At 39.2% G+C, this 22564-nt stretch overlaps 1 protein-coding gene across 1 annotated transcript; it reads right to left on the reverse strand.

Moving 5' to 3' along the window:
* Positions 1-2802: 2802 nt before the first annotated feature.
* On the reverse strand, positions 2803-19373 carry SDE2 (SDE2 telomere maintenance homolog). Its single transcript, XM_074222816.1, has 7 exons — positions 19194-19373; positions 15728-15845; positions 14628-14739; positions 10365-10534; positions 9063-9177; positions 7041-7482; positions 2803-5536 (listed from the first exon to the last, which is right to left on the reverse strand). The coding sequence occupies exons 1-7, from the start codon at positions 19308-19310 to the stop codon at positions 5309-5311; spliced, it is 1302 nt and encodes a 433-aa protein (XP_074078917.1). The 5' UTR covers positions 19311-19373; the 3' UTR covers positions 2803-5308.
* Between the last annotated feature and the right edge of the window lie 3191 nt (positions 19374-22564).

The following is a 22564-nucleotide window of genomic DNA, read 5'->3' on the forward strand; positions in this document are numbered from 1 at the left end:
GAGGTAAGAACTCTATTATCCTAAAAGGTACCATAGACAATAAAGTAACTTCAATACTAAATATGTACGAATCCAATGGTACAGCATCCAAAATCTTAAGAGAAGTTGAAAGAGCTACAGGAAGACATAGGACTGCAAAATTCTTACTAGCAGGGATGGTTTAACAAACTATGGTATATGTATGTCATGTTCTATTAGAAACCAATAGGGATGGGAATTCAGGGAAGCATGGAAGGATTTGCGTGAAATGACAGGTGAGAGAGATGAGCAGAACCAGAGAAACAATCATATACCCTGACAGCAGCTTGGGGGTGATGATCAGCCTTGATGGACTTGCTCATTCCATCAGTGCAACAATCAAGGAAAATTTTGGGCTGTCTGCGATGAAGAATACCATCTGCATCCAGAGAAAGAATTGTGGAGTTTAAACAAAGGACTATTACCTTTAATTTAGGGGAAAAGCCTGTTATGTTAGTATTATTATTATTATGTAATTTTGCTCTCTTGTACTTAACCTCCTAAAGGATATGATTTCTCTCTCATCACATTCAACTTAGATCAATGTATACCATGGAAACAATGTAAAGACTAACAGATTGCCTTCTGTGGGGGGGTGGGGGGAGGGAAGCAAGATTAGGGGAAAAATTGTAAAACTCAAAATAAATAAAATCTTTAAAAAATATCTAATCAGTCTAATGTTCTGTTTCTTTACAACTACCTGTATTTTCCAATTTGTCATGCTTTATGTAGTAATAACAAATATTAAATTAATTCATTACAACCATTTCTCCCAATTAATGGATTTGAAAGTGGTTTTTTTTCATCACAAATTAGCTACTATGAATGTATATTGTTTTGTTTTTTTTCCCATAGAAAAGTAATAGTTCTGGCACTGGGATCACCAGGTCAAAGTAAAAGCAGTTTTGTAAACTACTGGTCTATGACAACATTATCTTTCAGAATGGATTCCCTAAATTGATCCCACTTCTCTAGGGATTGAAAATTGTTAGGGTAGGAAACTCCAATTAACTTAGATTGGCACGTTTCTTGCAATGTATGGTTTTAGCTGCCTACAGCTGAGAAATTGGGATTTACTTGGGGTCATATGGCTAATCCACATGCCTCAAAGGTGGCCTTTCTGTCTTAAACCTAATGTTTTGTCCTTCAGTTTCAAAGACGACTATGACATCATGGAAGTGATGCCATGACAAACACATGAATTGGATTTCGGGGGGGGGGGGGGTCTCTGCTCAGTCACCAGTCTCATTTTCTCCTGCAGTCATCTGAGTCCAGTGATCATATATGAATTAGTGTGACTGGAGACAGCCCTGGATATGAGGTAGTCAGGGTGAAGTGACTTGCCCAAAGTCACACAGCTAGTAAAGGCAGGTAAGTCTTAAAGCTATGTCTTTATTTACTATGCCATGTTGCCTCTCCCATCGATTTATTTTCCTGTCTTTTGTAATGAAATACCAGATAGTTTAGAAAAAGCAGTTCTTTGAGAGGTTATGTGGCTAAGTTGACAAAGCTGAGCATACATTCACTAAGAATCTAGTTCAAACCCTGCTTTTGGAACTGTTTGTGCTAATTATTTAACCTAACTAAGCCTCAATCAACTAAGATTTATCTAATAGGTTATAAATACCATAAACTGACAAAATCCTCAATTCATAAATTTTGGGGGTGGAAAAGGCAGGGCATCTGTCCCCTTTTCATAGCTTCTTTTGATAATTTTTCCTTACAAATTTTACTATAGATTTATCAATTTTATTAAATAACCTGCATTTTGATTGATATTGTTCTGAAGCTCTTGGTAAAAATTTTGATACTTCCTAAATTAGTTTTAGGATTTCAGCCTAGCTATGATGTAAAATACATCCTACTTGCTTAATCAGCTCTTTATTCTATAAAAAAGGATTTTATAATTCTAATTTCCTTTACACAAACTCACTGAGTGTCATAGCAACTTCCTGTGCACACAGAAGGAAGGCACTTGCAGTTTGTTAAACTGAACTGCATACCCAGATATTCAAAGCATTGTTGTTATTATTATAAATGACATTCTATTAATTTCTCCTGATTTCTGCTGGTTACAAAAACAAATTAATTTTGTAAATCTGACTCAGCATTCACTTATTGAGCACCTTCCTATTTTCAAAGGAATAGGACAGATTTTTTTCCATTTCATTTTTAATGAAAAGGCAATAACATCATGGTGAAAATAAACAAGGAATATTTCTGAAAAGGATCACCTATCTTCCTTTTCTCTAAGTTGTTCACCCAAGAATTTTCTGGGGGAAGGCAGAATGAAGAACACAACAAAATTTTCCCTGTTTAAAGTTAGAAAGGCCTTCAGCAATAATTTAAACTTCTAATAAGAAGTAGAAATTCCCTTTCTTAGAACTTGACAGATAAATCATTCAAGTCTTCAGTAATGGGGAATTCATTCCTAAGCATGTAAGCTGATAAAGGAAAGGCTCTCTGTTTGAAAACTCTCCTTTAGGCTAAAGCAAAATATGCCTTCCTTTAACTTTTATCTTCGTGGATCTCAAGACTACTCTCTATCTTAAAATGATAAGCAATATTTATCTAAAACCACCAATAAGCATTACCTGTAATGGGGTTAATATAATCAGTGGTGAAGGAATTATCATCTCTGTTATTTATTATTGTTCTGGAAATGTTAACTATAGCAATAAGAAAAAATAAAAGGAATTAGAAAAGGCCATGAGGAAACAAAACTCTATGCAGATGATATGATGTTACACTTAGAAAATCCTAGAAAATCAACTAAAAAACTACTTGAAATGATTAATAATTTTATCAAAGTTGGAGCACATAAATATACAGAAACCATCAGTATTTCTATATAGTACAAGGTCCAACAGCAAGAGATAGAAAGAGAAATTCCATTTAAAATAACTGTAGATAGTATAAAATACTTGAGAGTCTAACTGCCAAGACAAATCTAGGAACTATATGAATACAACTGTAAATCACTTTCCCCACAAAGTCAGATCAAACAATTGGAAATATATTGTTTATGAATAAGCCTAGGCAATATAATAAAAATGAAAATTTTACCTAAATTTATTAGTGCCATATTCAAATTATCAAAAATTATTTTACAGAGATAGAAATAATAACAAAATTCATCTGGAAGAACAAAAGCTCTAGGATATTAAGGGGATATGTGAAAGAAGGTGGTCTAGCCATATCAGATCTAAAAACTATATTATAAAGTAGTAATTATCAAAACAATCTGGGATTGGTGAAGAAATATTGTGGTAGATCACTGGAACAGATTAGACATAAATAACATTATAATAAATGACCATAGTAATCTAGAATATGATAAACCAAATGATTAAAGCTTTTGGAACATAAACTAATCATTTGGAAAAACTGCTGGGAAACACAATATAGACCAACTTCTCACAAGATAAAGTCAAAATGGGCACATGATTTATATATAAAGGGTGCATTGATACCTTAAAGCAGATTAAGAGAACAGGAAATAAGTTTATCTGTCAAGATTTATGGATAATGGAAGAATTCAGGACCAAAGAAAATGGAGTATTAAATGCAAAATAGATAATTTTGATAAAATTTAAAAGATTTGCACAAACATAATCAATACAACCAAAATTATAAGGAAGGCAGAAAACTGAGGAAAAAAATTTGCAACAAGTATCTCAAAGGACTCATTTCTCAAATACAGAAAAAAACTGATACAAATTTATAAAAATAAACTGTGCATACCCTTTGATCCAATAATATCATTCCTAGGTCTATATCCCAAAGATCCCAAAAAAGGAACCTATTTGTACAAAAATATTTATAGTAGCTCTTTTTGTGCAGACTAAGAATTGAAAATTGAAGGGATGCCCATCATTTGGGAAATGGCTAAACAAACTGTGGATTGTAATGGATTATTGTGATATAAGAAATAACAAATAGGATGATTTCAGAAAAACCTGGAAAAACTTAACATATAATGAAGTGAACCAGAACATTACACAATTAACAGTAATATTGTTTGATGAAGAAATATAAATTAGCTATTCTCAGCAATACAAAGATCTAAACTCGGGTTGTCCAACCTTACTGTTAAAAGTTTTTACTGAAACAACAGGCAATATATTTTGATTTGCCATCTTAGTGAGACACAGTCTGTGGTAGGTCAGCTTTATTTATTAAAGCATTTAGTAAATTCACAGGCAGGTCAAATAAAATTGCACTGCAGACCAAATTCGGTGGCATTTTGAACAGTCCTGATCTAAGCCAAAGTACTAATAATGAAGCAAATCACTTGTCTCTAGAGAAAGAACTAATAGTTTAAAAGCATGCTATTTTTTTACTTTCTTCTTTTCACTTTTTTTCTTTTGTTCGAGGAGTTTTGTTCAAAATGGCTAAAATGGAAATGTTTTAACCAACTGCACATGGATAATCCACATCTGATTGCTTACCATTTTGCAGAGTGGGGGGAGGGGAGAGGGAAGAAAGAGGGAGGGTAGAATTTGGAACATAAAATTTTAAATAAAAATGTTAAAAAATGGGGGCGGGATTACCATCTTAGTTACAAGGAATGTTACTCAAATATCTGAAGATAACTTCAGATCCCAGTAGAAATAACTCAGCTTCTTCATCTGTTCTTCAAATGAGAGATGGGAACCTTTTTTTGCTTTATTTGTACTTCTATCCCTTATCACAGTGCCTGACTTACAGAGTGGCTTAACAAATGATTGCTGAATTGAATTGGCATATTGACCATTTCTTGCCCATCTCATTGTCTAAAAAAATATTTTGAATAAAACAATTTTATTTCTGCTTTTTCATATCTGTATTTTAAATAAAGCAGTTTTCTATTTTCTCTATTTAGACCTAAAGCATGACATATTGTAATGACTCTTAAAACATAAAATTCTCTTTTGTAATTTTTATAAAAATGTTCATTGTAGGAGCGGCTAGGTGGTGCAGTAGGGGAAGCTAGGTGGTGCAGTGGATAAAGCACCAGCCCTGAAGTCAGGAGTACCTGGGTTCAAATCCGGTCTCAGACACTTAATAATTACCTAGCTGTGTGGCCTTGGGCAAGCCACTTAACCCCATTTGCCTTGCAAAAACCAAAAAAAAAGTTTATTGTAATTCAGAGTTGTGCCCCTTTTCAATATAATTTTAAAACAATTAAAATCAATAAAAAGTTTAGTTTTAATCAAACAACAATAATTGCAGAAATAACAACAGAGGTTATCATTTTCAGAGAAAGAAACCGGCTAATATTTTAAAAAATAAAAAAAGAAATGAGCCTCTATGGATTTTTTTTCTTCTTCCCTTTAGTGGGCTTGGCAAATAAGCTGGGGTCTATCTGTTCTTTTGTCAATCCTCTGACAGAGAAGAGCCTTCCTGCTCTTTCCTGTAAGGTGCCTCCACACTTAAGACCCAGCGCCATTAATTCCAATTTAAGCTTATCCAAACCCAGCTTTTCCATTTCTTCAACTGAGCTGAATGCCAAAAGGTCTATACATTCTTGAACTTCCTAAAAGAAACAGAAAAAAAAGATGATACAAATGTCCATGTCCCCATGAATATAAATTTCTCAACTACAAAATATCCATTTTATAGAATTACCAACTAATTTATATTTTTTCCCAAAAAAGCATTCACTAATAGGCATTTTCAATAGGTAATTACCAGTGATTAAGAGAAGAATCTTTTATAACCTATACTACTAAATAAGCACCAATTTTTGTTTTAAAATTGAAGTAGAGAAAATAAGAGAAAATTTAAAATAAGATCATTCAGCTCAATCTTTTTACCCTTCTTATCCATTAAAAATTGTCAAATAATGCTTCATCATGGTCATCTAAAATAAAAGTAGTATCTCAATGAAACCTCTGGTGATTTGAACCCATTAACTCTAGTAATTTATTGTCTTTCATCTTATCTACATAACTGAAGTGTTGCTGAGCTGAAGATTCCACCTAGAGGCTCAGCAAATTCAAATACTATTCAACTTCTCTCTAGTTCTTGTACCTCTGTAGACAAATAACCAATTAATCAAAATAAAATATTCCTAGTGGTGGGATATAAACTAAGATGAGAATTGTCCTTTTCGATTAAAAGCATTAACTTTGAACAAGAATATTGTTTCATCTTGTTATTTTGAGATGATAAAGCCCTAAGGACAGATTACTCATGTGTTTTTCATAATGCTATCACATCATGCTTGAGTATCATTTGCAAAGTAAGGAACTCAGGATAGTACCAATGACAGAGTTTTTCTTAATATAGGGAATAAATTCCCTTATACAATATTCAACTATGATATTCCAAAAGTGGGGAAATAAGATTATTCTTGCATACAATAACTAAATGAAAATTCAAATTTGGCTAGACTGACCAAAGCCAGCTTCATAATTGTGACAGGATTCCACTAATAATTCTCTAGGAAATTTTAGAAAACTACATGTGATATCTTGAATACAATACATGATGCAATGTAATTAGGTAAAAGGAAACCAAAGAAGTTATACTGTTGGTTCATATTTTATCTGTACTACCCAGAAACTTGTCAAACCAAGTATGACCTTTGAAAGGAGAACAACTGAAGATATACTTTGGCTATCAATTATAAACAAAGTGAAATGAAAATTATATTATAATTATAAGGCAGAATGCTGATTCACTAAGGTGACCCTCAATCCAAAAAGGGCTCTCCTCTCCAGAAAGCCTTTTCACACATTCAAACTGTATTTTCTACTGAGAAGAAAGAATGAATCATCAAGACATTCATTATCCAATGCATGAGCACCATCTAGTGACAAAGCACTTAAATTTCTAGCACCCTATAATGGAAGAGACCTACAACAACAGCCACAGCATAATATGAACTTGATCACTTCTGAATTTATGACCAAGAGAGTCTTTTCATTTCATGGCTAAAGACAAAAAAGGGCAAAGTGCAGTGAAAATCATTTCTTATCACTATAAATATGAGAAGAAAACAATTCTAAGAAACCTAACCCAAGAACACAACTTACTTTGTTTCCTGTCAGGCTTATTTTTGTTTCCTCCGGTTTATTAAGTGGCACCGTTTCTGGGTCTCCTTCAGTGGTTTCTTTGATTTCTTCTTCCCTGTCCTGTGCTGTATTTGTCTCTTCTTTCCTTCCTGCCACACATGCTTCATACTCTTCACCAATTCCTCTCTCCACTTCCATTTCTTTTCTCTTCTCTGTGGGATTCTTGCCCTGTTCACCACACACTTCAGTTGGGGCAACAGTCTCAGAGTTAAAGGTGGGCTCCTGTAGCTTTTTTGATACACTCACACCTACTGAATCCTTACAACTCCAGGAAAATTCTTCTGATTTGTCAGAATTATCAGTAGAACCATTTGGTGAGGGAAAGCTCATCCCTGAAGTGCCAGGGGTTTCACTGTCCCCATCATCTGAACTTCCAGAATCCTCCAGGCCTTCCATGCTCATCCTGTCAGAAAATAAACAACATGATTTACAGCTACTGGTTTTGAAAGAGAGTGTTATTTATTTCTCCAGGAGAAAGGGTCAGCACTTAACTGGCAGAGGAGTTAAGAGAAGTTTAAGGATATAATATATATATGCTATAAAAGATCCATAAACTGGAAAATTCTCTTGCTTCAAACTGAATCTTGATTTTTAGTAAATTATATTTTGAGGGATTCATTTAATTCATAAGTTTTTTATCCTGAATTAACCTCAAACCTAAGAAATTAGATAAAGCCTCAAATAACTAAAATGTCAAAAATTTACTCTAAAACAATAATTAAAAAACAACCTATTTTCTCTCCCTCTTACTTTCTTCTCTCTCCACTAGGAAAAAAAGAAAAACTCCTATAACAAATATGTATAATAATCAAAATAAATTTCTGCATTAGTAACATTCAAAAATATGATTTGATTTGCAACAAAAATCTGTCAGGAAATGTTTAGCATGCTCTGTCATGGGCATCTAGAATTGTGGCTAATCACTGCATTATTAAATTTTTTCCAATTCTCTTTTCTTTATGTATATTGTTATGTAAATTGTTTTCCAGGTCTCTTCACTCCGCAGCAGTTCACACCAGTTGTCCCAAGTTTCTCTGAAACCATCAAATTCTATTAATATTACAGTTTATAATTTATTCAGTCATTCTATGATTGATGAGCACTCATTTAGTTTTCAGTTCTTAGCCTTGAGTTTTTTTCCCTCTTTCTCTCTTTGGTATAAAGGCATAGTAGTGGTAGCAATGGGTCCAAAGGCATAGTTCCAAATGTATATAAATTCACAGCTTCATCAGTAACACATTAATCTATCCACTTTCCAATATCCTTAAAGCTCCTCCAATATGCCATTTTTTGTTTTTGTCAACTTTGCTAATCTGAACGGTGTGAGCTGATAGTGCTTTAACTGGTATTTCTCTAATTACTGGTGATTTGAAGCATTTTTTCAAATGGATATAAGTTGAATTTCTTTCTTAGAAAATAACTTGTTCATATCCTTGAACCATTTCTCAATTAGGGATTTACTTTTTTCCCCTGAAATTAATGTTAAAGCAAAGGTAGGCACACACACACAAAGAGTAACACCAACAAGCCATCAATCTATCTACTGAACAGGGTATAAAGCTGACTTCTCCCATAAGCCAAAACTTTCTGTGATTTTGCACCCTGATTATGCTGATTCTATTTCTGTAACAATCTATAATAGCAGTATTTCAGTCGTCACTACTAAATTAAGCAAAGTGAAAAGTATTTCAATGTAAATGCAAAATACAGCCCTGGAAAGGTTTTTAGAATTCAGAACTAAGAGATCATCTAATGTTACCTCCTCGTAACTGACAAAGCAACTGAGGCACAGGGCGGTGATATAACTTAAAGTCACCGTCATAGGAAGGATGAGTGCCAGAACTGAAGTCCTTTGATTCCAAATACCAACCTTTTTCCATTTATCAAGTGAAAATTTGTATTTAAGGTTAACAAGAGATTCCATAGTCATTTATTCAATAATTTAAGTCCTGAAATATTTGCAACTCATATTCTGTAACTTACCAAAAACATTTTCTTTTCCTTGATTTGATTTCACCACTTGTCTTAGATTCATTAGGTCGTTTCCTACTGTCACTAATTTCAGGTGACACCATCTTGCTGGAGGCAGCCTGCATACCTGAACATAAAATTGAATAATTTAGTCTTTCCTATCTAGATTATTTATGAAAGTTGTCTGAACTCAAAATCTGCATGCATGTATCCATTTACACAGACACATACCACCTTTGGATCTGATTTGCTTAAGACTTTGTACTTGTTTCGTAAGATCAACATGTGAGCCACTTCTTATGTTATTCTCCTAGATTTTTACTGGAAACTTTAACAGCCTTTAGTCAAAAGCATTCAAGTTCTAAAGAAGTTAGAAACAAAGAAGCTTGGTCTGTTCTTCTCTTGAATCATCAGGTTAGTTCAATTATAAAATTGTTTCCAAAAAGCATAGAACTCACTGAGAATCTATATCAAAGTAATTCAAGCATTTCTTATGTGACTTATTATTGTCATTTTTGAAGGCACTGCTATGCACTGAATACACAAACCTAGTTTGATAAGACCTTGCTCTTAGGGAAGTGTACAGACAAGGTAGATTGGTAGTATCAAAAAGAAACAGATTCCCTGAGGGTAGCATATTACCCTTATTTATGTTGTTTTGTTTTGTTTTTTTCATTTTATCATTTCCTAATTCTATTTTAATCTGGTGACAAGACAGTTTGCACTCCAGAATCTTGCAGGTGGGCCAAGAGTTTGGCAACTGTGGTCTCTAAACAAAGGATTATAAGCTATTTGAAAGGAGGAAATTCTATGATTAATTTGAGTCCCTAAGGAAAGATTAGCAGATGAAGAGGAATCTAGACCAGAGTTAAAACATATGAAAAAGGCTGGCATGGCATTGAGGATAAACAGCTGGCCTCAAAGTCAAGAAGACTTGGCTCCCCACCTCTGATGGATGCAGCCTATCTGGAAAAGGTCACTAATTCTTTTTTTTTTTAAAGGTTTTTTCTCTGCAAGGCAAATGGGGTTAAGTGGCTTGCCAAGGCCACACAGCTAGGTAATTATTAAGTGTCTGAGGCCGGATTTGAACTCAGGTACTCCTGACTCCAAGAGCCGGTGCTCTATGCACTGTGCCACCTAGCCACCCCAAGGTCACTAATCCTAAGACAATGTCTGGATCTGCCTTAGGAGGGAGCTTCCTTAATGTATATCCTCAAACTAATGAAAGCACAAGCCCAAACAAAAACATCACCCCAAAGTTTGGAATAGATCTTGTGATGTTTCCAACTGCTCCCCAGCAGCTTCCACTCCTACCTTTGAGGACCGAGTCCTCTAAGCGCTCAGCCATCTCATGACACTGCTGTTGGTAGTCAGGGCTGGTAAAGTGGTGCTTTGGCTCCACCAGCTTTCGTTGCAGCCTCTCCAAACGCCTCTGTTCCTTTTCTGCTTCTCGCTCAGCTTGCTGTTTTACCCATTCAGCCATTCTGGAAGGGGAAAGCCAACATGAACATTTGTCTTTAATTTACTTATATGGCAAGGGATAAGCAGCAATAGGACATGGGAATAAGAGCTTCAAGAGGAGAAGACTGTGTACAGTTGAAATAACTACCAGATGAAGGTTGGAAAGAGAGAAGTAGGGGCGACTAGGTGGTGTAGTGGATAAAGCACCAGCCTTGGAGTCAGGAGTACCTGGGTTCAAATCCGGTCTCAGACACTTAATAATTACCTAGCTGTGTGGCCTTGGGCAAGCTACTTAACCCCATTTGCCTTGCAAAAACCTAAAAAAAAAAAGAGAGAGAGAGAGAGAGAGAGAGAGAGAGAGAGAGAGAGAGAGAAGTAAAATTAGGATTACTGGACTGAAAAAGTATTGAGGAAAGAGACTCTGACTGGAGGTTTCAATGAGGGTGGAGAACAGGTCTAGGAAGGGGGGAAGATAGACCCAGAGGAAGTAGAAGAATACATAAGTTAGAAGTTATGGCCAGAAAGAGGAAGCAGAATATAGAAGATAGAAGAAAGTCTATCTTCTATCTTTAACAGCTAAAAGAAGTACTTAGAAGTGATGGTCAGTTAGTTATGATCAGATAGAGGACTGTCAAGAATTCCTACTTAGACATTTGTGAACATGTTGAGATCTAATATGCTGCCATTTTTATGTGGTTGAGGCAGAGGGAAGGGGAAGGGCATAAAATATTTGAGATTAGGGAGTTTGAGGATGCATCTGTTTGAATATTAAAGTCCTCTAGTATAAAGGCAGAATTTGAAGAGTCATCCTGATTTGGACTGAATAGAAAATTTGATTCTCAGGAGATTTATACCTTAGGCTGGTATGTGTACTAAAAGTCAATTAGGTATGCCCAGAAAAACTCAAACGCCACAAGTGGATCACAGACAGATACAAGGAAGAGAAAGGAAGGGGATAACCTAACATGTATTTTTTGACAACATATATTACATCCTAACAATATATATATATATTGAAGAATTAGATGTGTACAGTCAAGACTACTGACTAGTTAGGGCAAAGATTAAAAACTTAAATCAGATGGATAAAGATGAGAAAAAACACTATGTGAAATCATGATCTTTTCCAACAAATTGATGGTGAAAATATCCTGCATAAATGATCCATTCAATAGCAAGTGGATAATGCTGAAAATAAGTGTAAAGACACTGATATGGATTAAATCTGCTTTTTTAAAGAAGTTTTACTTATGTTAAGCAACTGTCACAAAAGAGCCAAAAGGTCCTTGCCAAAACTCATTTCCAAAAGAGGATGGTAAAAGACCAAGAGCAGGGTATCCAAATAAAACAGCAAGAAATCACAGAAGGGAAAACAAATTTACAGAAAGCTTTTCTATAAACCTAGCTAAGCCATGTTTGGTTTTTATATCCAATAAGGCCATACTACCTCACAGTGAAATGAAATATATCAGATAGAATTTGTCAACTTTTATTTCTACCCTAATCTTAACATCAGTTACAGTGAAATCATTACATTTGGACTCAATAACTAAAATCCCAATCTGATATGTGAGGATATGGAAGTGGTACTAAGGAAGATAAAAATAATGGTTAGATGAAACCAGACACAGAAGAAATCCATGTCTATAGGCTAAACAATTTTTAAAGCACTAGAAAGTCAATTTCAAGACTTCTCAAAGACAGAAGGACAATTGGGGGGGGGGGAAATGCTATAATTATCCCCCCAAAAAAACCCAAAGAACAACAATTACCAACCCACATGCCTATTATCTTCTTTCTACAGAATATCTATGAAAATTATTTAAATGATTATTTAGAAAATCCTTGATGAAAATACAAAAAAATAGGCTTTCTCTAAATAGTTCCTAAAGCAGACTTTATTATCAAATATACACTCTTCTGAACTTTAAGACATTGGGCATACTCTCCCTATTCATCTCCCTTATGATTTCCTTCAAGCCTCAGCTAAAAGTGACAAGAATTTTCCCAGAGGATAGTGGATGCCTCATTACTGGAGGGCTTCAAGGATGCTCCCTTATCAAGTGTATTATAAAGCAAAAGAAACATGAACTTGGTTTTCAAATAATGTGATAACTTGGACTTCACAAATTTAAAAAATTATTTTAAAAGGTTCATGATCATTACAACAAGCAGATAGGCTTCACCAAACTGCCAAGGGATTCTGTGATCTCATCATTTTATGTCTATACCACAAAGTTAATAATCACTATTGAGTCTGTCAAATAAGAAGATATTGTGAAATAGACAGTATAAATGGGGCAGTGTACTAGGTCTAGAATTGAAAAGGAGAAAGAGCTGATTGGATTGCTTTCAGGAAATTACAAAGCTTTTTTTACTGAGCCCAAGCTTCTCATGAAAGAAAAGTCATTCAATACGGATATTTTATTGGTGTTAGAATATGGCAGCAAGAAGTGAACCACCACTGCCTAACAACTAAGGATCAATGTCACACAGAAAGCAATGGGGCATCACAAAGTTGGTGTCAGCAGACTGCAATATCTAACCAATAAGCAAAGGACTTTGAAGAACAAAGGTAAAGGATGACATCCCAAGAACTGTGTAATAGAAAGAGATGGAGTGATCATGTGGCAAGGGCAAGAGATAAAGGTTGACAGCCAGAATGCTCCTCTGTAATCTTCAAACAATAGGAGGTAGGAAAGTCTACAAAATGTTGGGTGGACTCCCTATGGTAAACTTTTGCTTGTTTTGGAGGGGTTTTTTTGCAAGGCAATGGGGTTAAGTGGCTTGCCCAAGGTCACATAGCTTGTGTTAAACTTTTGGAGAATTATAAACAAGTTTCAATCTGCAACATAGCCAGAAACTACCAAACTGATGAGATCACAGGTCTACTTTGAAAACCCAAGTAAGCTAATGAGGTCTTAAAGGCAATATGCAAATATGCAAATATAAATAGAGGATTTCAAAGTGATCTTTTACAGTCATTAAGGACGTCTAAGATTTTGAGTTATGGGGCCACCTGGGGCAGCTAGGTGGTGCAGTGGATAGAGCACCAGACCTGGAGTCAGGAGGACCTGAGTTCAAGTCTAGCCTCAGACACTTAGTAACTGCCTAGCTGTGTGACCCTGGTCAAGTCACTAAACCCTATTGCCTTGCAAAAACTTAAAAAGATTCTGAGGTATCCAAAAAGACTAGCACACAGCACCTTAGCTCTTATTAGCCAAGCAAACTAGTCACTGTGTCAGATTCCCTACTTCTCCCACAATGAACCAGACACTATGCTAAGACTATACTCCCTTCTCCTAGAAAGTCATATATGATGCAACTATTTACATGATACAGCATCCAGAAAAGGTTTGTTGTTCTGAATCTTGTAAGATCTTAGAATACTGTAAAAAGTATTCTGCTATTCAAAACAGCTAAAAGTGTCTTTCACAATGAACTTAGTAAGAATTTCGATCTCATTTTTCAGGTTTAGAAAAATCGAAGAAAATTTTCTGAATTGTACAATATTAACATGATGTCAATGATAGTGGTCTTTCTAGAAACACAGTTCTTAGAAATTTTTAATTTAGGATGCTCTACCACAATAGTCTGATTTACTTCTGGAAATACTATCTCTAAGGGCTCTTTTTTAGTCTTATGATTATGCCACTGGTTAACAAGCTTGACTATGAGGGACAAGAATTTTTAAAAAATAACCTATTATTTAACATCAAAATTTCAATGTAATAAGATTACCATTATCCACACTGATGAAGCACAGGTTTTGTTTCAGTCAAAGGAATGAAAAATTTCTGAGGGGAGCACTGTGGTATAAATGAAAAGAGCACTAGACTTAGAGCTGGGATTAGAGGACTTTCACTAATGACCTGTGTGATTTTGGGTAAATCACTTCCCTTTTTGGTTCTCAATTTCCTCATCTGTCAAATGAAAGGAATGGACTCAATCTCTAAAGGTCCCTTCCAAGTCTAAGTCTATGATCCTATAAATTTGAAGGGAAATATACAAAGTTTCTATTTTTAATGTATATGGTTAAATATAAGACTGTTTTAGGAAGTTTCTTTCAAGAAAGAAAGAATGGAAGGAAGGAAAGAAGCAAGACAGTTATCTTACGCCTTTTCATGGTTGACATCTCTAAGTCTCCTTCCACTGAGATCTCGGCATGCTTCTCGATTAGTTGTCTTTTCAATCTGAGCACCAAGTGCTCGAAGCATAGATCCAAAACCTGAGGAAAAATGATAAAATTTCAAATGAATAATTGTCCAATAGATATATTTGCCTTTTTATTTCTAAGTTGCTAAATTTTTATAGTGCTAAATTTTCTAACACTAAATAGCTGTTTTGCAAGCTTTTAATTCATTGTGGGGGGGGAAGAGAATAGCTCATTAAAAACATAATATATTATATGCAGTTTTGTCTAAGAATTATAAAGCATTTAATTGCATGAAAAGTTGCAACAATAACAAACCTAAAGATTAAAGGTGATCTGGAAAATTTGCAAAACAAATTAAGGTTTTGACTACTTTTTTCAATTAAATGATTTTTAAAAATTTTATTTTCTTTCCTTATCGAAACAATTCTTTCTCCCATAAAAGCACCTGTGCTCAGTTAAGCTATTTCAAAAATGCAGGCAGACAGCTAAGGGTTCTGAGATGAACAGTTCTGGAAATTACTTGGTAGGATATTGAGTTCCTCCTGTGGAATTCAAAGTGGTTAAATATTCCAAGTTGTTATTTTCTAGCACTTCCAACATCTGAAGTTATCTAAAGTTTCAAACAGATGCTATGTATCTAGAGAAATCTCAAGAAGCATTTACATGCTTTTTTAATTTATTCCCCCATCCATTCTCAAATTATTCCTGCAAAATGAAACTATAGACATAATCTTTCTACTGACTCTTTGCCTCACTTTCATTTCCAGCCCTTAGCATGAGCTAGAAAACTCCACTGGATCTCTGGCAACCAGCTGAAAAACTGGTAAGAACAGAAATATCATGAAAATATTCTTCCTTTATTTCAAGCAAACTGTTTTATCAGTTACTTCAACTCAACTCCTATTACCAAAGTTGTCAGAGACCAGTAGTTGTCAGAATTCTAGGAAACAAGTTATTTCTTTTAGAAATTAAGGGAAGGGAAAAATATTTAAATAGGAACAAAACCAGGACATAATAGCTAGATATATCATTCCCCTTGGTAATAGCAAACATTAGTTACCTCCTTTTCCTCCACAGAGTCTGGGCTCCAGACTATAAACTGCTCCATATTGAACCACATCTTCAGCATTAGTTAGTTGTCCATTACACTTCACATAAAAGCAATCCACTGGAATCCCCTAGATATTATAATAATACACAAAGAAAACATATATGTTGTTACCGTGTTCATTTGTTTGGCTTCACACTATCACATACTAAGGACTTTGTGTAAGATCAGTTTTATTTTCTTTTTTTTGTTGATTAAATAGTTTATAATTTTACATGAATATGAATGTAAGTAAAAACAAGAAATCCAAGAGAAACATGTAATAAATAGTGGATAATAATATAATTCATCTCAGATTCTTGAAGCTTATTTAAAAAAACTCACATACCCCTTCAAGTTATAACTGCTACCTTCTGTGTAGCATAGCATCTGGCTTGGCCACACTAAGAAATTTTAGGGCCAAAAACAAATTACACAGTGATTTCCATAAAATATTTTTATACCAGTGAAATCAAACTAAAATTAATTATAAAGAAGAGCTTTGAAGAGAGGAAAAAACAAATCACAAAAAGGCAATAGGAAGTTTGGGGTGGGAGAAAGTGGGATGTGGCTTATGAAGCTTCAGAGATACCATTTTTGCTGTTCTTTTTTAAAACAGCTGCTAGTTCAGCTAACTGCCTCCTTGAGTCATTACCAATCACATAGCAAAAGCCCTGGCTCCCCAAAGCATCAGGTTAGCTACACTAAATAGTATATTCATAACAATTTAGTTCATTCTAGGAGCCTTCAGTGATGAAGTGAGAGGGGGGAAAAAGGCATGAAAACTTTTTCCTTATCATGAAAAGATCTTCATCACTTTATACATAGACTACTGTAATAATCTTCTAGTTGGCTGTCCTGCTTCAAATCTCTTCCTACTCCAGTTCATCCTTTATTCAGTTGTCAAACTGATTGTGCTAAAGAGCAAATTGGATCATGTCATCAAAACAGCTTCATATTGCAAGTCAATAAAACTCCAATCCCCCTACTGCACTCTGAATCAAATATAAAATCTTCTGGTTTTTAAAGATTTTCAAAATCCGGTCTTTTCCCATCTATACTGTCGTCTTGCTCTCCTCTACAATCACAGCATTTTCCTATTCTGAGCATTTTCATCTGGCTGTCCCCCTACCTGAATTCCTTTCCTCCTCCTCATCTCTCCCCTCCTGGTTTCAAGTCTCAACTAAACCCCACTTTCTTAAGAAGTCTTTCCCAGTCTTCCTTAATAGTAGCTCCTTCCCTTTTCTGATGATCTCCTATTTCTCCTGCATATATATCTTGTTGGTTCATAGTTGCTTTCAAACTATCTCCCCCATCAGATCACGAACTCCTTCCTTTGTATCTTAGCACAGTGCCGCACAGAGAACACCTTTAAGAAATTCCTGTGGTTCTATACCATTAGCCATTTCACAGATAACTCCCCCATGGGTTTTCTTTTTTGTTGTTATCATACTTATTCTGTTTTATTAGAAATGTACTAAAAGTCTTCACTGTCTAAAACCTGATGACTTGGTTGCATCATAGATCTAAGATAGGAAGCAACCTTAGGGACCATTTAATCCAACCCCTTCACTCTACAGATGAGGAAGCTGACTGGCAGAAAGGTTATGTGACTGGCCCAAGATAACACGGGTAGCAACCATCAGAGATGGATTTGAACCCAGGTCCTCTGATTCCAGTCGGTGCTCTTTCTCTTTAACTAGAGACTTTAAATGTTTGTACAAGAGTTTTGTAAAAACCTTTCCTAGTTGTAATGGTTTTGAAACTCTCTAACCTAGACTTCTATTTTCTTAGCTCTGATTTCACTTTTGACTCTAAATGTCAAGAGCTCCTCTTCCCTTGCTGCCCCAGTCTTTCTAGCCATTTAAAACCTGTACCTAAAGGGTGAAGAGTGGCAAGTTTCAGAACCGCTATTAGATCCGACTCCCTGGGGGAAGTGTTCTAGCCTTCAGATGGTCACAGCTGAAAGCAGGTCTGCCGACAGTTTGTGAAGTGGATGTGTGTGTGGGAAGGGAAAGGGGAAGCTGAGAAACCAGAGTATTTGCAAACAGACATTTCCTCCTTATGGAAACAGTCCAAAGCTCTGAAAGCTTCCGTAACCACTGTTGTTTCAGCATTTGTTTAAAGTGTGAATGAGAAAGGGAAACAACCAACAGAAGGGGCAGTGCTTCCCGAAACGCCCCGAGCTGGCCGAGAGTGTACCCCCGGCCAGGCCCACCTTGACCCGGGTCCGGTCTGAGACACGACTAATTTGGGGCACGGGGGAGGGGGTCTTTAGGGCAGGTGAGGGGGGCCGAGCTGCCAAGGGGATGCTAGGCTGACCCCCGAGGACCTTTTAGAGAATACGGGGGGGGGGGGGGTAGGAGGGCGACACCCCCTTCCCAGTCCAACCTTCGAGGGTCCAAGTCCGAGCGTCCAGGGTCCCAGTCCAGGCGTCCAGGAGCCCAGTCCGAGCTCCCAGGGGCCCAGTCCGAGGTCCCAGGGTCCCAGTCCGGGCTCCCAGGGTCCCAGTCCAGGCGTCCAGGAGCCCAGTCCGAGCTCCCAGGGGCCCAGTCCGACCTTCGAGGGTCCCAGTCCGAGCTCCCAGGGTCCCAGTCCGAGTGTCCCAGTCCGACCTTAGCGGGTCCCAGTCCGAGCTCCCAGGGTCCCAGTCCGAGGTCCCAGGGGCCCAGTCCGGGCGTCCAGGATCCCAGTCCGACCTTCGAGGGTCCCAGTCCGAGCTCCCAGGGTCCCAGTCCGACCTTCCAGGGTCCCAGTCCGAGCTCCCAGGGTCCCAGTCCGAGCTCCCAGGGGCCCAGTCCGACCTTCGAGGGTCCCAGTCCGACCTTCGAGGGTCCCAGTCCGAGCTCCCAGGGGCCCAGTCCGGGCGTCCAGGGGCCCAGTCCGACCTTCGAGGGTCCCAGTCCGAGCTCCCAGGGGCCCAGTCCGACCTTCGAGGGTCCCAGTCCGACCTTCGAGGGTCCCAGTCCGAGCTCCCAGGGGCCCAGTCCGGGCGTCCAGGGGCCCAGTCCGGGCGTCCAGGGACCCAGTCCGACCTTCGAGGGTCCCAGTCCGACCTTCGAGGGTCCCAGTCCGGGCGGCGTCCAGGGTCCCAGTCCGAGGTCCCAGTCCGACCTTCGAGGGTCCCAGTCCGAGCTCCCAGGGGCCCAGTCCGAGCTCCCAGGGGCCCAGTCCGGGCTCCCAGGGGCCCAGTCCGACCTTCGAGGGTCCCAGTCCGAGGTCCCAGGGGCCCAGTCCGACCTTCGAGGGTCCCAGTCCGACCTTCGAGGGTCCCAGTCCGACCTTCGAGGGTCCCAGTCCGAGCTCCCAGGGTCCCAGTCCGACCTTCGAGGGTCCCAGTCCGAGCTCCCAGGGGCCCAGTCCGAGCTCCCAGGGGCCCAGTCCGGGGACCCCGAGGAAGGGCCTCTCGCCCCCTCCCCGTCCGCGCCCCCCGACCTACCCTGTGTCTGCAGTGGGAGCGGACGAAGTCCCGCAGCGAGCCCCGGGCCTCGGACCAGGGTACGGCGCAGCGCTTGGGGCCGGGGCCGCAGACCACCACGGGCCTCGCGGCCGCCATCTTCTGCAGCCCGGCTCTCAGCGGCCGAGCGCGACGAGCCCACCGCGTCCGGCGCGTCTCGATGACGCACTGCGGCCCCTCCCCCGGACCCGCCCCCGCCCCCGCCCGCCGCTTCTCTCCCCGCCCCCTTCCCCTCCTCCCTCCAGCCGGGAGTCACGTGAAGCGCGTCTGCGCGAGTCCCCGCCCGGGAACCGGAAAGGTCTGTCGGAGGCCGATAAGGAAGGCCGGGCGCGGCGCGGCGGGCGGGGGCGGCTGCGGGGGCGGCGCTCGGGCTCGCGCTATATAAGGCCGTGGCCGCCGCTGCCCCCGCTCGGGCTTCCGGGCTCGGCCTGTTTGTCCGCGATAAGCGGGCCCCGCCCTGCGCCCTCGCAGCCAATCGGCCGGCTTGTTGTTGGGAGGCAGCGCGCCGGGCCCCTCGGCCCCCGAGACCCGGGCCTGCAGCGCCCGGAGGCCGCTCCGAAATGGCGCCCTGCGGGGTCCGGCCTGACTCCGTGCAGCCGCTGGCCCCGGCGCGGCCTGTGGGGAAGCCGAGGGGCCGGGGGCGAGGCCCGGGATTTGGAGGAGTGGGACTGGGGCCTGGAGGACCCGGAGGGTGCCCGGCGTGCCCACGGAGCTGGCCCCGGCGGTCCTGAGTGGGAGGCAGGGGAGGCGCAGCAGACCTCTCCCGACCCCCTCCCCTCGCCCAGCAGCGGCCGGAGCGCCAAGCTGCAGGGCAGGAGTGCCAGCCGGGTGCCCCCCACTGCCTGGCCTCCAGGGCCAGCCCCACCCGCCCTTGGGATCTGGCCGCCGCATGCCCGGGTGGAGAAAGGAAGGCCGGGGACGTAGCGCAGCCCCTCGCTCAAATCCAATTCATGTGCTTGTCATGGCACCGTCTCCCTGATGTCATCATCTTCAAGCAGGAAGAACAAACATTATTACTATTATTAGGATATAAAGACTGAAAAGGGTTTTTAAAATTTTTAATTTTTTTAAAATAAATGACTTATAGGGAATTTTTTTCCTAGTTCTTGCTCTTTTAGGAGGTTTGAAGAAGGGGTGAAATAAATAGTGACCGGCTGTTGACCAGCTGAAGGGTTGCGTTTTTTCTAAAGACAAATTAGCCAGTTCCAAGGTCAGTCGTGAAAATGATCTCTGTCAAATGAAAGAGTCATGCTCGGCTGTTGAGAAAATAAGCAGCTAAGAGTTAAAGAGAATGGTTTGGCTTTTATTTCTCTCTTGCCACCCCATCAGCCGTGCCGTCTTGCAATGGGGCAACTTGCTCAGTAGGGCCCATTAGGAGCTGATGTACTCGGCAGAAAATTGGCCCAGAGAGAGTCCAGCTGGCGAGCTGAGTTAAAGCTACTAAAAGGAGCAGGCCCAGGGAGCCCAGAAGAGTAACATGCCCAGTAGAGGCACTGTGCCCACAGGGAGCATTAGATGAGAACAATAGCAAAAGAGAAAAGATACTAGGGCCCTGTAGTATTAGAAGCGTGACTTTCCTTGGCCATGTATTATCACCACATATGTGGCTCGACGCTATTTAATATTCATGTGCGTGCCCACTCCTCCCACTAATAGTATGTCTGTTTTGTACATTTCCAGACTTACAGAAGAAATGTTTTGTTACTATTGTTCATCCTATGTCATTTCAATAAATGTATTTTCTTTGAGCTGATTGTATCAACTGGATGACTATTAAAAACGAATATACTAGTGTGATTTTATGAACTATAATGTAGAGCCAAAGTAATACCCTGTGGTTTTGTTAGTATAGGAAACTCAGGAATGACAAATACTCCCTCTACCAACTCAGTTCTACCTTCTTTGCAACTTAAAGATTGAAAGAATCACCTAGAATACTAAGTGACTTACTTGGGGTTATACAGTCAGAAGCAGGACTTCTTAGCTCCAAGGCCAGAGCTGTGTCCACCATGCTGCCTCTCTTGTATTCTCATTCTACTCGCAGGATTTTTTTTACCCAAGAAATCAAAAATAATATACAATTCAAGGACTCAAATTGTTGGCTTCCTTCTTATAAAGGAGAAACTGAGGCATCAAGCTGATATGACCCATGATATCTTTCTGTGGAAAGATTTCTTGGAAAATATTTTTTACAGATTTCTCCTCTCCTTGGTAAACTGATGACTTTGACAGTCAAAAGGAATGATACATTTATGTATCACTTAAAGATTTGCATACAACAATACTGAGAGGTATATACTATTTTACAGATGGAAAATCTAAGCCTCAGAAAGATTAAGTGCCTTGAGTCAGAAAACTCACATACCTGGGCAAGATTTGAACCAAAACATTTCTGACTGCATCTAGCACATTATCTACTGCTACACATTGATGCTTCAGAATGGAAATAACCTTGAAAGAAGAATTCACCCCAAATCTGTCACCCTACCTGTATGATCTTAGGGCAAACCACTTATCTCTCTGGACTGCCTTCTCTGTAAAATGTGGGATTGAGATCTCTTCCCTAAAATGTATGATATAATTTAGCCAGACATAAAAGCTGCTGGACATATCAGTAGAACTAGGAAAAAATAAGGCTTAGCTAAAAGGAGGGTCTAATGTTTGATAAATCATTCCTAGCAATCTATAAAGATTATTGTTTGACCATAGTAGACTTCACCCATTCCAAAAGAATGTCATGGAAAGTAAGGATAACAAGATGAAGAAAATAAAGTGAATCATGGCAACAATTTATCTCAACCAATATAACCAATGTTATATCTCCTATGTGGATGTATAGCAAGCAAATATATAATGGGAAAGAAGCATTAGGAATCTCTAGTCCCTAAATAGTTTGTAGATCAGTTAATAAACAATTATTAAATGTTTACACCAACCGCTTTAAGTATTGGAGACACACAAAAAAAGCAAAAGCTCAGTCTTTATAAATAACATTATACATACAAAATACTTTTCTGTGGAAAAATTTCTCAGAAAAATGTTTTTCCAGATTTCTGCTCTCCTCGGTAGGAGAGCTAGGAAACAGAGGTGAGGATCAAGAATGTTCCAGGAAGAGGATAGACAATAGAAATTCATGAAGGCTAGAAGAGGACTGGGGTAAGGAACAGAAGATTAAGCCAGAACCAAGAACCAAAGTTATTCTGTTATGACAGAATTTCACACTTCTCCTATTAACCAGGCTAGAGGGAGATACTAAAGGGCAAGGGAAGAAGTAAAAGGCAATGTGATAACATGACAAGCTATTAACGTTGAGATAGGCTATAAAGGACAGGAGAATCTGGATGGTAATGTGT

The sequence above is a fragment of the Macrotis lagotis genome, chromosome 2, assembly GCF_037893015.1.
Source record: "Macrotis lagotis isolate mMagLag1 chromosome 2, bilby.v1.9.chrom.fasta, whole genome shotgun sequence".
NCBI lineage: Eukaryota > Metazoa > Chordata > Mammalia > Peramelemorphia > Peramelidae > Macrotis > Macrotis lagotis.